This window comes from Apodemus sylvaticus, chromosome 13 (genome assembly GCF_947179515.1).
Source record: "Apodemus sylvaticus chromosome 13, mApoSyl1.1, whole genome shotgun sequence".
Lineage (NCBI taxonomy): Eukaryota > Metazoa > Chordata > Mammalia > Rodentia > Muridae > Apodemus > Apodemus sylvaticus.
The window spans coordinates 88,665,408-88,681,495 of NC_067484.1; the positions used below are offsets into that span (position 1 = coordinate 88,665,408).

General features: G+C 42.1%; 1 protein-coding gene across 1 annotated transcript in view; it reads left to right on the forward strand.

Annotated features, from left to right (window-relative positions):
• Cdh2 (cadherin 2) overlaps window positions 1–16,088 on the forward strand; it is a 220,878-nt gene that overhangs the window by 25,513 nt on the left and 179,277 nt on the right. The window contains exon 2 of the mRNA XM_052155816.1: window positions 7,603–7,714. Coding sequence (XP_052011776.1) covers window positions 7,603–7,714 — 112 coding nt within the window. The remainder of the gene's footprint in view (window positions 1–7,602; window positions 7,715–16,088) is intronic.

A 16,088-nucleotide genomic window follows, 5' to 3' on the forward strand; every position in this document is an offset into this window, starting at 1 on the left:
CCTTTAATCCCAGCACTGGGAGGCAGAGAAAGGCAATTTCTAACTTTGATATCAGCCTTGTCTACATAGTGAGTTTGAAGCCAGCTATGGCTACATAGCGAGACACTGTCACAAAAACAAAACAAAAGGAATGTTCTTCACAATTATGTTGTAAAGAATAGAGATAAGAGTTGTGACAGTTTAAGTGAGAATGGCCCTCATATGCTAATATATTTCAATATTTGGTCTCCAGAGAGGAGAACTATTTGAAAGGATCACAAGGATGAGGAGGTGTGGCCTTGTTGGAGAAAGTGTGTCACAAGGGTTGGGCTTTTATAGTTTGAAGAGCCCATGCCAAGCCTCCTCTCTCTCTCTCTCTCTCTCTCTCTCTCTCTCTCTCTCTCTCTCTCTGTCGTGGTGACCTTTTCACAGCAATAGAACAGTGCTACGAATAGACTAGGTGCTAGAAGGATAGTTCAGTGGATAAAAAATATTTGCTTCAGAAACATGAGGACCTGAGTTCAGATTCCCAGACTGACATGTGAAAAGCCGGGAATACTTGTATTCTTGACTGTAACCCTGTAACTGTTGGGACCAGAGAGGAAGGGTGAATGGGCCTGCTAGCTGTCAGCCAGGGTTTTGAGAGACCATGTTTCAGAAATAAGGAGAGTGACAGAACAAGCCACTCCTCATCTTTCTGTCCCTTTGAGAAGCATTCACATACTGTGGGCATGTGCATGTGCGTGTGCATGTACGCAAACACACAATTTTAAAAGCAATATAAATAAGAACATAAAAGCAATCATTTCTTTATTCCATTTTCTTGTTGATAACTTGTTAATCTTGAAGCCAGAACCAAAAGATAACTAAGTTGAGAGATGATTGTGGAAACAGCTGCTTGTTAAATACCTACTCACATTCTTTGAGATTCTGTGGTAGTGAGTCTTCTTGGGTTACAAGAATCTGTATTTAAACAAAGGTGCCAGATGGTGTGCCAAACTGCACCAGCTTGGGAACTGCTGGGCTGTAGAGCAGATAACCCGTGAGTCAGAGGCATGGTGTCTTAGCCATGCTAATTCCACTCTGACTAACAGCTCATCCTTACACCTGTCCGGAGAGTGGGTGCTATCTTTAGTACTCTCGTTTTTTCACATGAGGAATTAGGTGTTTTGGGGGGTCTCACAGCAGTAACAACTGGTGGGGACACACAGCTAGGCGGTCTGCTATATTGAAATTACATACGGTAAACACTCAGCATTCAAGATTCAAAGGTGGACACCGTTCTCAGGAATGTGGCACGTAAGCCTGAGTTAGCTAGGAAGAGGTATACCTGGACATCTGGTCAGATGCTGTCTCTAGCATCTGAATAGCATCTTTATAAAGACATGGAAGAGTCTCCTGATAATTTCTTGATGTATAAATCTGAGGTGTACAAAAGCCAGCTGGAGTAAAAATTTCTTGAGATCAAATATTGGAGGGCTAAATAAATGTTAAGAACAGACTGCTCCTGTAGGCCCGAATCAACCTCACAGGAAAACTACTGGTAGGACAGGAAGCTATGACTTAGCATTGCTGGGGGGTGGGCTACAAGCTCAGCCCAAATCACTGGAGACTTTGTTCTTCTCTAATCTTTTGCCTGAACTGTTTTTGGTTTTTTTTTCCCCCTCCTAGAAAATTTGTAATCCTCTTTATAGGCAGGGCCTAAATGTCACTTGAGCTATGGAGTCCTCTTTGACTTCCACAGCTCGATTAATCACCCCATTCTTTCTGCTTCTTTAGCACTTTCTTCCTGGCATCATAATCTTGCCATTATCTTTTCCAGTTTGTGGCAACCATGTTCAAAGTCACTCCACTGGGACAGAAGAAAGTCACATTACCCTGCCCACCACCCCAAGCCCTGCTATGAACCCCTGTTCTCACTAAGGGCTGTTGATTTTAATTGACTGCATGTTGATAAAATGTATCCATTCTTCATCCCCAGCCCTGATCTAAGTCTGCAGGTTAAGGGGTCTCTCCAGCTGTCAGTGCTCACCCACCACATTTCCCATGACGTGATTTAGAGAATTCCCTATCAAATACAGCTTGCTGGTGTGTTCTTGTTCACAAACCATCCCCCTGGCCCCAGTCGGCAGGTTAGCCCCGGGCTCCCAGCCATCTATGATTTGACCTTGTGTCACTCCCCAGCTCCAACTTTTGACTTCCTGTCCTGCTTTTTGGGTCGCACCACAGGGAGCTCATTGTCATTCCCCAGGCATGTGCTGCTTCTTGCTGTCTCATTTTAGCTCACACAGCGAGCTCCTGACACAGTTCCTCACCAGACCCCTCTGCCTTGGTACTTCAAGCCTCTTTCTGGGAGACCTCAGGACCCCTTCCTCTGAGCCTTCGTATTGATACCCTGAAGCCAAACACATCTACACTTAGGAGCTTTGAGCTCTTGAGCCTCATTCTGTTTCCAGTGGCAAATGAACCCTCAGAACCAGCTTTTCCAAAGGGTGGTAATTGTTTTCTTTTTGTAATTGGAAAAGCAGCAGAGTTAGGACTTGGCCTCTTTTGCTATGTGGAAGTGTGGTCTTGGGTATTTCACTTCCTGTGAGAACCACTTTGTTCATCTATAAAATCCTGGTGTTCGTCCCACCCCAGAGTCTTAAGGATAATCTGCTGAGAAAACAATGTTGCCTAAAACTTAAGTTATCTCAAGAATCTGCAACAGATACTTCTGTGCTTTTGCATGGTCGGAAACAATTCCTACACCGTTCTGTGTGCTTATGCTAAAAATCAGGGTTCCTTGGGAGTAGTGTTGCGTCATTCATTCATTTGTCAAGGGTCTGGCCGCGTCTGAGTTTCAGCAGCAAAGTTGAGAACCTGCAACAGATCAGCAGACCTCAAAAGCTTGCTGTTTAACTTATATAGAGAAAGGCTTGCTCACGCGTGAACCATGGACATACGAGAGTATGTGGAGTTCACAGCTCCTTTCAGGTACACAGCAAGAGTTAAGGGGGAATTCCTTTCTCCCTCTGCATCTGATTTCCAGAGTTTCATCCAGGTATGGGATGAGGGAGGTGTCACAACAAAATTTTAATGGACTAATTGAGACCATGGGCTTCGGTATATAGGGCAGGAGGACAACCCTTTGTTGTAACATACAACTCTGGCTTTGGGGGTATTTGAGTAAATCCTGTCTTGGGTGTGACAGTGTTTGTTAGTGTCTCTGGTCTCTCTGTGTCTCGAGACTGGCGTTGCACCTCCAAACTGTGACTAGCTAAAACAGGAGACATTATTGGATGCTCAATGGGATGGAAACACCCCTGGTCAGGAAACATTAGTGCTGAACTGTGCAACAGTAAGTGCGGGCTACATTTGAGAGCCTTCCACAGCCAAAAGCTGTTTCTGTTCACTCAAGAGGCTTCGAGGAGGTGATTTGCCTTGCCTGGGTAGGGACTCTTGCCAACAGGCAAGTCTGCAAATCACAGATCTGATACTAGCCCAGCATGAGTCTAGGAGAATGTAGTAAAACAGTGAATTTACTAACCTAGTACTTGAAATAAAGTAAAGACAAAATTTCTCTAGAAGATTGTATTTACTTGAGTGCTGAGTGTTTAACATTGATTTCCTTTGTTTAGAAAGGGAAAAAATGATGTATATCACAGATACATACATATATACATACATACATACATATGTACAAGTATATATAAGTATATATTATATAGCCCAAGATTTGCTATATCGTTGAGGGTGACCTTTGACCCTTGACCTTCCTGTGTCCCAAGACTTGAGATTATAGTCATGTACCACCATGTCCAACTTGAAATAGACACAGTGCTAGAAATATTTACGTGGTTTAGTAACAACATGCCTTTTGTGGACTCCTTTTTGTCTTAGGGAAAAATAATTAAGCAGTTGCTGGATGTGGACATAAAAACTTTGTGATAACACAGGGCTCCCCTTGTGTTTGTCAGGAGCAGTAAGGGCTGTGAGGGATGCTCTTTATTACTGTTGTGTTGTCTTTCTCATGAGCAGATGGGGCAGACATCTGAAGACCTTGTATGCAGAGACCAGGGATGGGGCAGCAGAGTGAAATTCTTTTCTTTGATGTAAAGGGGACCACGTAATCAGAAGATAACATTGCCTTATTCCTGATGGCCTTGAAGGAGCCTTGTGATCTCGCTTCTTTAATATTGGACCTGGGAATTATTGGTACCAGTTCTTCTACATAGGTCAACACATGAATCTTAGAGTTGAAGCAAAGCACTCATTTGTCCACAGTCTTTAGACTTCACCAATCATGAAGAGCTTCTCTCTTCAACTGTGTGATCTCACAACACACACACACAGACAGATACACACATACACACAGAGACACACAGACACAGACAGACACACACACACATACACAGATACAGACACACACAGAGACAGACACAGACAGACACACACACACAGACAGACACACACAGAGAGAGACACAGACAGACAGACAGACACACACAGACATACACAGACACAGACAGACAGATACACACATACACAGAGAGAGAGACACACAGACACAGACAGGCACACACACATACACACACGCAGAGACAGACACACACAGAGACAGACACAGACAGACAGACAAATACACACAGAGACAGACACACACAGAGACAGACAGACAGACACACACACACACACACATACACACACCAGTATCCAGGCTGAAAAAGGGCTGTTCTTGCCTTGTCTTTCACAATTTGCTTCTTCCTGGTCACCCCTCCAGCTCTGCCATGACCCGTGTCCCTTGACAAGAACCTGCCACAGCTCCTTCATGGTTTTGAGTTAGTGCTGTGGGTGAAGAGGCTAATCTCTAACAGTGCAGTGGCATGCAGGTTTGTGGCATATCTCTCCCCTTAATGTGTCAGACTGGGGAATTCCCTTCATTTGCTTTGGTGAGCTAAACTTTTCTTTTACCAAGTGTCTCTCTGTTTCAGGGTGCACGTGACTGGGATCTACAGGAGTAGAGCTACAGCATGTAACTTCATGGTCTCAAACTCATGTGTGGGAGACCACCCTTCTTACTTCTCAATTGACTGTGAACTGTCTTCTTTATTATGAAATTGGTAGCCTGCAGACGTATTAGAAACAATGCAGGCTGTCCCCACATGCCCATGCCAGTCTTACCATCTTACTCTGCTGCTCACCTGGTTTACTGTGGATAAATTTGAAGCCATCTCTATGCCTTTTTTTTTTCTTATTGCATGTTCTAGCTTTCCCTTCCTGGGGATGGCTGCTATTATTGCATTGTCTGTCTTAAAAATTCTCCTTCTAGTTGCATGGGACCATAGCATTGACTACCTTTGTGGTGAAATTTAGTATAAATGGAATCACCGATCTCTCTTTCATTATTTATTTCTAGGAGTGACTCCTAATGCCATGTGCGTAGCCTTCAGGTTTAATTCTGAATGCCACACGAATGTATTTTCTGCTTACTAGAAATAATTCCAGTACTGAGCTTGATGTATAATTAAATCCCTCTCCCCACATTGTGTATGACTTGAGGGTACTGACTGATTCCTTTTGCATGTTATGTTGTCCTTTTGACAAGTTTCCTATGTGGATACACATTGGCCAGTTCTTCTGTTTTAACATTATTGGATCTTCCTCTTTTTGAGTGTAGGGAAATGTATTTCCTGTTGGTGGATGGGTAGGTACTCAATAGATGTGGAAGCAGCCCTGCTTCCGGGAACTTCTGTACATCTGTCTACTCGGGCACCCAGGCGCAAGCTTCTCTGGGAATGACACACAGTGTAGTGTGTAGCCATCGTCATCCTCTACAGACGTTGCCAAATTGTACGTCCGGTCTCTACACCCACTCTTAGGTAGAGAGCTTGGGTCCTCTGTCCCTGACTTTCTATGTTGGCTCTCTTTTCACATCTCCTTTACTTGAACCTGCCATGAATGCGATGAGTTTTGTTCTGCTTCTGCTTTGTCTCTTTGACTAAAATACCTGACAGCAACAACTGGGCGGGGGCAATATTATTTAGGCTCCTGATTTTCTAAGTGTCTCTCCATGGCCACTGGTCTCCTGACACTCGGACAGAGTGTCAGGCAGGTGTCTGAGGCTGGTCTTCACAGTAGAGAGGAGACAAAGAGAAGTGGGGGGGTATTATTGGCTGTCTGTTTCTGCTAGCTCATGGAATGGGACCACCTACACTCAGCCCGCTTCTTCCCCCTCAAGTGATTCTCTCTGCAAATGTCCTCACAGATTCATTCAGAAGTGTACTGCAACAGCCCCCTAGTTGACTCTATATTTCGTCTGGATGACAACCAAAATCTACCACCAAAAAGCTAAACTCCAATCTCTCTAGTTGCTTCTAATAATATTTGGAGATTAAATACTGTGCAATATTGAGTACATGGTAAATTTGTTTACTTTTTTATATCCTAAGGCAAGAAAAGAACAGGTTAGCTATTGGATGAAGAGCTTTTTGTAACATCATTCTTTCCGAAGTTCATATGTGTAATTCAGGGATTCTTTTAATTAAGAAAATAGATTGTGTTTACATCATCTCTTTGGAATTCTGTCTCTTTGGGATTGGGGAATAAGTGATGGTTTCTTTCTGATTTTTTTTTTTTTAAGATTTATTTATTTATTATATGTAAGTACAGTGTAGTTGTCTTCAGACACACCAGAAGAGGGCATCAGATCTCATTGCAGATAGTTGTGAGCCACCATGTGGTTGCTGGGATTTGAATTCAGGACCTTCAGAAGAGCAGTCAGTGCTCTTAACCACCGAGCCAGCTCTTGTGTTATTAAGGACTGTTCTTAACACTGTCTACTGGACACTTGATGAACTTTATGTATTCTTCCCACTTCTGCGCTTGACCTTTCAACCCGTAGTTAATAACAGTAGGAAAGGTCTGAACATCCTGAGGCTGGACCAATGAAGCCAGAAGTAGTGTAGAGGATGCTGATGGTAAAAGTCAGCACCCCTTCGAGCAACTGAGTCTTAAGCACTCTGTGAGTATCTGTATATTGATAGAGACGAAGATGCAAAAACACATATAACTACATTCTTGTCTAAAAAAAGAATCTTAATTGGATTGATTTTTATAGTTTTTATATAGCCCTGTCCTTTGAATTAAGGATTATACTTGATGCAGTTTGGTTTATTATAACATTTTTTTTTGGCCAACAAAGAGTGTTGAAGCAAACTTCATGAAGAACTAGATGAGAATGTCTATGCTTGAATGTATGTCTCTCCCCCCCCCATGAGCCTTCTGGTTACTATGGTAACATGTCCCCCCCCCCAGGGACTATTGGGCTAACTCCTAGCTCCACTGCACCCTCTTGGCCCTCTTCATTCACAATGGCCGTTTTAATGGAAATGGTCAGCCCTTAGAAAAACCTCGAATGTGTATTATGTCTATTTTATAGGAATAGACAAGTGGGATTTGTTCCTTCAACTCCAATTATCCAAAGGATTAACCCTTTGCCCTCTACATTCTAATTGTAACCCTTCAGAAACAGAGGTTATTTGTACAAGAGAGTTGAAAAAAGATGGGGCTGGATGCCAAGTGGACTGTTCCATAGCGGAAGGAGGCACCAATCATTGCCCACATTTTTCTCTTGTGTTGCAGGCGTCTGTGGAGGCTTCTGGTGAAATTGCATTATGCAAGACTGGATTTCCTGAAGATGTTTACAGCGCAGTCTTACCGAAGGATGTTCACGAAGGACAGCCCCTTCTCAATGGTAGTATCTTAAAAGAAAGACTTATCTGTACAGTGTGTCTGCAGGTGGGCTTCAGAATGTCTCTGAGCCATCTCTGTGGCAGGGGGAGTGAGAGATTTACGTGGTCTCCCTGATGAGACCCCAGGGAGTTTATTGCAGGACTAAAGAGAAGCTAAGCTTGTATACATCCTATGTGCATTGCTGGAAGGCCCCTGGCCTGGTGAAGGTTTTCATGTTTCTTCCTTGTTCAGTTTATACTAAGAAACCTCATACAGCTGCTTTCTCTGCTCTGTCTGCATGCATTTCATGTGGTCTGAAGAAGGATACTTATTAGAAATCTGATTCTAAGGGTCAAAAGTGATTTCTTTGAATTTCAGAAAGGGTCTTACAAATATTAACTTGGATTAGAACATGCTCAATTCTAATATTCAGCTACATTATAGTGAACACATTCAACAAGTAGAGTCTCAGATGGGAGCGTGAAATCTGTGTTTTTGTTATGGCATGGTTTATAGAAAGTACTAGAAAGCTCATCTACATAGAGCATATGTGAATCTCAAATATAGACTCATTTTCCATGTAAATATGATCAAATTCATTATGGTTACTGTATGAGAATTCTTGCCAACAAGGCTAGATCAAAATCAGGAATAAAACCTAACAAAACTGAATGTTAAAGCCCCTTCCTTTAGTTCCAGGGGGAAAACAAATACAAGTCGGGTTAGTAGCACATTTTTCATCACACAAGTGCTATAGAAATATGAAAGCAAGAATTGATCAGTGAGTCGTGTTTAAAATTTCCTTCCCTGCAAATCTTGCACATCTCTAAGGGAGGGTGTCTGAGAGAACTGCATTTAGAAAATCTGTTAACCTCAGCTAATTAATGTGCACAGAGCTCTACCACATAGCCTTAATTGAAGTGTCTCCATAGCAGTGGCAAACCTGGTGCTCTAATACCTAAGAATCCTGGAGGCAGAGGGCTTTGAAATGTAAATGGCCTCTTAGCTGGGGAAGTTCTTTCCTGCAACTTACATTTTATTTTAATTTCTATTTAAGCTCTGATTTGCTCCCACCTATGTGGTCTTTCTGAAGTTGATTTTTTTAATTTTCTCAAAAGCATCCTCCTGTCCCTGCCTCATTACATGCTCTTTTAATGAGCGCATGTTAGACTGTCACAGCACTGGGACACTCTTTTATCTAGTGGGTAATGGGTGACTTGATGGTGGCTTAATTCAAATCACAGTGTGTTAACATTATCTCAAAGAGTCTTAAGGTCCTGCGTACTACCCATGTTCTTTGAATCCATAAATTATTAAGTAATATCCTAGAACCTGTTTAGTGAGAAAATAACTCCATAAGTGTACAAACTATTGACATGGTTAAGAAATAGTTTGACCAGGCAAAAATAAATTTTAGGGAAATAGGTTGCAATTCTTTATTGTATACTTGTGATTGATTTTTTTTGTAAGTGAGTAAGGCCTTTTTCAAAGAGTCTTTAATTTATTACAAATAGGCACGTAGTCCATCACGTGAAACCATTGACAAAAATTAATTAGTTGGGCATTTTGAATAGTTATTTTTTCTTTTAAGCTTTTTATTTTTTTATTTATTTTCTAAATTCTTTGTTTACATTCCAAATGCTTTCCCCTTTCCCGGTTCCCCCCTCCCCATATGTCCCATAGGCCCTCTTCTCTCCACCCATTCTCCAATCACCTACCTCCTTTTTCTCTGTCCTGGTACTCCCCTACAATGCTGGATCAAGCCTATCCAGGATCAGGGCCCTCTCCTTACTTCTTCATGGGAGTCATTTGATATGCTAACTGTGTCTTGGGTATTCAGGGCTAATTAATATCCACTTATCAGTGTTTACATTCCATGTGTATTCTTTTGTAATTGGGTTACCTCACTTAGGATGATATTTTCCAGTTTCAACCACTTGCTTGAAAATTTCATGAATTCATTGTTTTTAATTGCTGAGTAGTGTTCCATTGTGTAAATATACCACATTTTCTGTATCCATTCCTCCATTGAGAGACATCTGGGTTCTTTCCAGCTTCTGGCTATTATAAATAAGGCTGTAATGAACATAGTGGAGCATGTGTCCTTATTGCATGCAAGGGAATCCTCTGGGTATATGCCCAGGAATGGTATAGCTAGGTCCTCCAGAAGTGCCATGCCCAGTTTTCTGAAGAATTGCCAGACACACTGAAACTAATAGAAAAGAAACTGGGGAAGACCCTTGAGGACATGGGCACAGTGAAAAAGTTCTTGAACAGAACACCAATAACTTATGCTCTAAGATCAAGAATTGACAAATGGGACCTCATAAAATTACAAAGTTTCTGTAAGGCAAAGGACACTATCAAAAGGACAAAACGGCAACCAACAAATTTGGAAAAGATCTTCACCAACCCTACATCAATAGAGTGATAATATCCAATATATACAAAGAACTCAAGAAGTTAGACCCCAAGGAACCAAATAACCCTGCCTGAAAAACTTCGGATGGCTGAGAAACACCTTAAGAAATGCTCAACATCATTAGTCATTAGGGAAATGCAAATCAAAACAACCCTGAGATTTCACCTCACACCAGTCAGAATGGCTAAGGTCAAAAACTCAGGAGACAGCAGGTGTTGGCGGGGATGTAGGGAAAGAGAAACACTGCTCCACTGCTCCACTGCTGGTGGGAGTGTAAGACAGTACAACCACTCTTGAATAGTTTTTAAGATGAAAGCTCATTTCTTAGTTATTCAATAATGCTAGTAACCGAAGGAATAGGACTCAGGCTTTTGCTCATTGTTTTTACTATAACCTTGTGATTTCTGCTGACATTGCAATTATGAAAGATTCAAAATATTTCTGGCTTTCAACTCCAGCCATCCATCGTGAGAGAAAAATATATGCTAGTGTGTTGTTTTCCTCAGGCTCTACCATTACTGGTTTCTTTACCCTTCTTAGAGATGTTAAAGAACACTTCACCATTGGAAAGCTCAAGGCCTTCTGCTTTAAAATGCCCACTACTGAAAATAGTAGCGTTGGGAAAGGAAGGGATTCACTCAAACTTCTGAGGAGTAGTAGCCTTGTCTTTCCAGGAGTTGCCAGTGTTTTTCCTGTAAGAGATCTGACCTTAAGTGCTGGCAAGCTGTTATCTTCTATATGTTCTTGGAGTCTTTAGTAGGCCGATAATCCAAAGCTGTGCCATTGACAGAAGCCAAATGCCATACCATAATTAAATGCATTAGTTTGGATACTGCAGTAATTCAATTTACTTTATACACATGGCATTGCTAAGCCAGGGAGGGTGATTGCCTCTGCTGTGTGCTAGTGGTCTGGAAGGCTTAAGGAAACACTTGTCCGTGGGCCACCCTGTTGGCGGATTGAGGTGTTCTACCTCGTGAAGGTTAATGCTAAGAGTTACCACCGTTGAACTTCATCTCATTTTCATTTTGCTGTCTTGTCTCTGTTGCAGAACATTCCCTTCTCAATCCTGTAGCATATACGTGTCCTTTAGAGTTAGTATCCGTTTCCTTATTATAGCTAGTCACTTTAATTCTGTATTTTCAATATTTGATAATTTCCTTTGGTTTCTTATTGATGACATTTTTAAAGATGACAGTGGTTTTGCCCATTGCATGTTATGTTGTCACCTATGACATATAAAGGTTCATGAAAGACTTGAAAGTTTCGGTGTGCAGGTCTAGGGTGGCTGATCATTTTTCAACAGCTGAGTAGTAATCTTCATGAAGGTGCTTGGAAAGTGTTGAGTTCTCGTAACAGACTTGAGATGACATCACAGAAGCCACAGAGGAACATGGCACATGGCATGGACAATCATTAAAGAACAACTCGTCTCCATCTTCCCTTTCATTCATGAGGCAACAAGTTTCAAGAACTAGTTAGACACTGCACTGCCTCTTCCAGACTTCCTAGGTTTGTGTTTCTGTAGAACCATGAGGAGAGTGTTGCACCTTCCTCTTAGTCTTCACCCCCTCCTGTTCCACTATGTGAATACTTAGGCTCAGTAAAGAGAGTCCATAAGTTTTTAAAATGGCCTTAGAGCCATTTTATATAGGCTTCAGTTCTGTGTTGTTAGCAAAACCAGATTTTTCTTAGCTGTGTGTCTATTTTTAAACACACAGGTTGTTTCCAATTTTCTTCTCTGATGTATTCTGCTCCTGTGAAGATTCCGGGGAAAGTTAATGTTTCTTAAGGGACAGCCTCCTCTGGAACTTGTTCAAAGTAGAGTTTCCAGGTCAAAGGAAAAATGGAGTCTGGGAGATGGGTGGATATTGATGCTCTTTTTAAGTTTGCATGTGTGCATGCATGCACCCATGTGCCCGGCATGCACCGGTGTGCCCGCCATGCGTTATCACTTCATGTGGTGGTCCTTGCCTTACACCTGGCTTGAGCTGTGTATTTCCCGCTCCTGCTGGTTATGGCAGGTTAGCTGTACTGTGAGTGTCCAGCACTTCTGCCTCTGGCCGCCATCTCCCTGTACTGGCATTACAGGTGCTGCTTCTTCTTTTCTGGGAATCCACACTCAGGTCCTCACTGAAACACTCTGCACCTTGAACTGTTGTCTCCAGCCCTGGGAAAAAAATGGTCTTTGTAGGATAAATTTTTTTTTAAGATTAAAAGTATGTTATTTCATTTTAAGATCTTTATCACCATGTAATTTTATAATGTTTTCTAGATTTGTTCTTTCCTTTCTGGTGCAAAGTAGTTTTCAATCCCATGAAATATGTTTGCCTTCGTGAATTAGGATCAGATCTATCATGTTTAGGGAGTCATTTTGACTTTACATTTTCCTATTCCAGTTTCAAAGCACTTATTACCAACTCTCTCATTTTCCAGACAAGCAAATTAGAGCTCTGAGAGATTATAGGCTTGCCCATGATTACATAGCTCCTTAGTCTGATAGCTGCAGACCTGGAATTAAAACTCAGGGTTTTTTTTCCCCCCTAACCTAGTTCTGATGATGCTGATAATTAAAAAAAAAGCCCCACCACAGAGATGGGGGAGGTTCTTTTAGGGAACTAGTCCACATATCCAGGTGTCTTGTACAAAGCTTATAGGAGATTATTTCTTCTCCTGACATCCTGACATAATGATTTACATGTTGCTGGGTAGATTGGGAGACCACCACATAAACAATACGTGCCTCTCTCTCTCTTGTCTTTCTCTTTATCTGTCTGTCTGTCTGTCTTTTAATAATTTTTACTCAGTCATTTATACATGCTTACTTATCAGGAAAAAACATTGAGCTCTGGAAGATAATATTTAATTTAAACTCCACTAAACTAGAAAAAAGACTTTGCGGGAGTGCATTACTTGAAAATAATTACTATCTTAATTTTCTATCTTATGTCCACAGTATCTGACACAGCAACAACAGCAACCAGCTTGACATTGCAAAAGATCATAGGGTTTTCAGTGTGCTTGGCAAGAGGGATTTCCTTGTGTGTCTTGCATGGGTTTCACCAAGTCAGCTCCTCCAGAGCTGGTTAACAGAAATAGCAACTGGTAATTACCATCAATATGTTCAGTAATCCATACTGTTGCGCAACCTCTGGGCAGCTTGTGATGATTGTGTTCAACTCAATAGGATTTAATTCAGATTAGTTGGCTTGCTGATCAGGCCTGTTTTGCATTAACATGGGGCTGAAAGATGTTAGCTGCAGACAACATGGCTGAAATAGTTTTAATTTGTTTAGTAGGAGTATAGGGCTAGAACACTGTGGTGTGTGTGTGTGTGTGTGTGTGTGCGCGCGCGCATGCATGTTACTGTGTAAAGGGGCTATGTATGTGGGAATGCAAGTGTATGTAGAGGGCAAAGGTCATCCCTGGGTCTTTGTCTCTGCTGCTGTCTACCTTGGCCACCATGGCATGGTGAAGTGGAGTTCTTACAGACTGAGGTAGACTGGCTAGCCGGTGCGGACTGGGGATCTGCCTGTCTCTACCTGCCAGTATTATGACTGCTCACTCCTGTGCCACATTTAACAATGCCTGAAGATTGAAGGCCGGGTCCTCTTAAGCGGCAAAGCGCTATTACTGACTAAACACCCCTCCCCCCAGCACTTGCGATACTATTTTTTAAAAATAATATTAGTGCCTTTAAATGATAGGTCTCACCAAATTTTAACAGAGACTCGTTCATGACACACTGTTATGATTATTTTGGTACATTTTGTTCTTCTTTAATGTGTAAAATATTTTTAAAATATTTGAACTGTATAGTTTTACAAAGCTCTTGTTGATAAGCGGCCTTTACAGTCCGCTGGCTGGCGTGTGATGGATTGTGGGAAATGGCACGAAGCACGGGATTGTTGTCTGTGTGGTTGATAAGCAGCTGCCTGCATCCTCGGTGATCATCTTTCAGAGACCTTCTCATGAGCAGTAGCATTTTTGTTTTTTAAAGTCACGGCCTTTTTAAAAAAACTTAGTTTTAAAATGATTCATTTATATTTTTATGTGTTTACATCCTGCCCCCATCGCCCCCGTACTCTGTGTGAGTGTGTGTATGTGTGTGTGTCCGAGGACACTTGCTGGAGTTGGCTCTCTTCCATCTGTTGAGGCAGGGCCTGTCTTGTCTCCATCACTCTGTATTCTCCAGGTTAGCTAGCCCTTGGGCCTCAGAGGACTGCTTCTCTCCAGGCCCTCAGGCTAGCATCCCCTGTGCAAAACTGTCAAGCCAGCTTACAAGCCCTGGTAAGATTCTTTTCTTTGAACAATATAATTAATTATATAACAAATAAAAAAAATTGGAGACCTTTGTATGATCATTTAGACATTTCTAATTTGGAAGTTTTTCTAATGCTTTGGGTGTATTTTAGACATTGTTTTATCAATATAAATGATGACAAGCCTATCCAGGTGTATGTTTCCTATTTTAGCTCCTTTTTCAAGTATTCCCAGCCCTGAGCAATTTGGAAGAGCTCTACAAACTTACAATCAGGAGAGACTAAGAAGCAGGCTCCCTAATATTTTACAGAGCTATCCTCACAAGGTCAAACAGAGCTGTTCTGTCTGTCCTCATAGCTAGCATCTATCTATCAGTAGCTATGTCTATTTGGCAGAAGTGAGTGACATGAGATGGATGTAGCAGGGCCAGGAGATGGAGAATGTGTGCTTTGGCAGTTTAAGTTGCATGGTCGGGGTATAAGAAAACTATGTTGAAACTTCGCTATTGTATTTTTCAAAAGCTGTAGATCCTGGTGGGGAAGAACATTTAGAAGCAGCAAACAGTTCTTATTAGGGCCTGAGGGGGAGTGCCTGGCTGACCAGAGTGGGCACAGGAAGGGCCTGAGGTGAAATGAGGTCACTGTAGTAACAGCCCCTTTGAGTGAGGCTTTGTAGACAGTTATAAGGATGTTGGCTTTGACTAAGAAGAGGTAAAGAGTTTTGGAGGGCTTTCAGGAGAGGGAGGACATGATCTGACTTCAGAACAGGATCACACTGGCTATGACACTGAGAAAAGACAGGAGGAGAGGCCCTGTGGAGTCTAGTGTGAGAGGGTGAGGGAGCAGGGCTTGGATTTAGATTACAAGAATTATATGTGAAGTAAAAGTCATATCACATGAAATCCCCCATTTTAAAGTGACTGGATGGGAGTGCTTAGTTTATTTGTGGAGTGGTAAAAGCACCAGCTCTTCCCCTTCCAGACCTTTCTACTATGGCAAAACAACGGGTTTTCTCCAAAAAGCACTGTCTCTCTCCTTTCCTTCTGACCTGCATCACACAAACTTTCATGGTTGCTTATTTCACACAACATAAAACTCAGGGAATTCTTGGAAGCTCTGGCTATGCCATCCGAAGCTCATTCCTTCCGGTGAGTGGTATGCATGCTATGAACCCCTTCACACATATGATGGGATATACAGTTATACATACAAACATACTATAGTGTATTCATTCATTCTGTTATGATCCACCTGCTGATAGACGTTTGAAGCATTCCCACTGACTCACTGAGGATCCTGCTGGCATGTATACTGCACAGTCCAGTAGAGGAGAGACATTGTATAACATTTAAATTTTCCAGGGGGAGAAAGGGGCATTGAGTGGACATTAGAGGGAAAAATGGCTACACATGGGGGATCATTTTTAAATAGACATTTAAAGTTTTATGGTATGAATAGGAGTCCAGTGGATGGGAGTCAGTGGCCTGAGAAATGAGGTGAGGTGGAGCCCCGAACTGGGACTGCTTGTTAAGGCTGCATGTGCTTCACAACCTGCCTTTGCCCCGCCCCCTCCTGCCACCGCCCCCCACCCCACCCCACCTCAGGGCCTTCGGTTATGGCTCCTCAAATGACTACAGGTCCTCTTTCCAGCCTTCTGATTTATTTCCACAGACTTCCTCTACAGAAATGGCAACGAGCACAGAAACGAAACC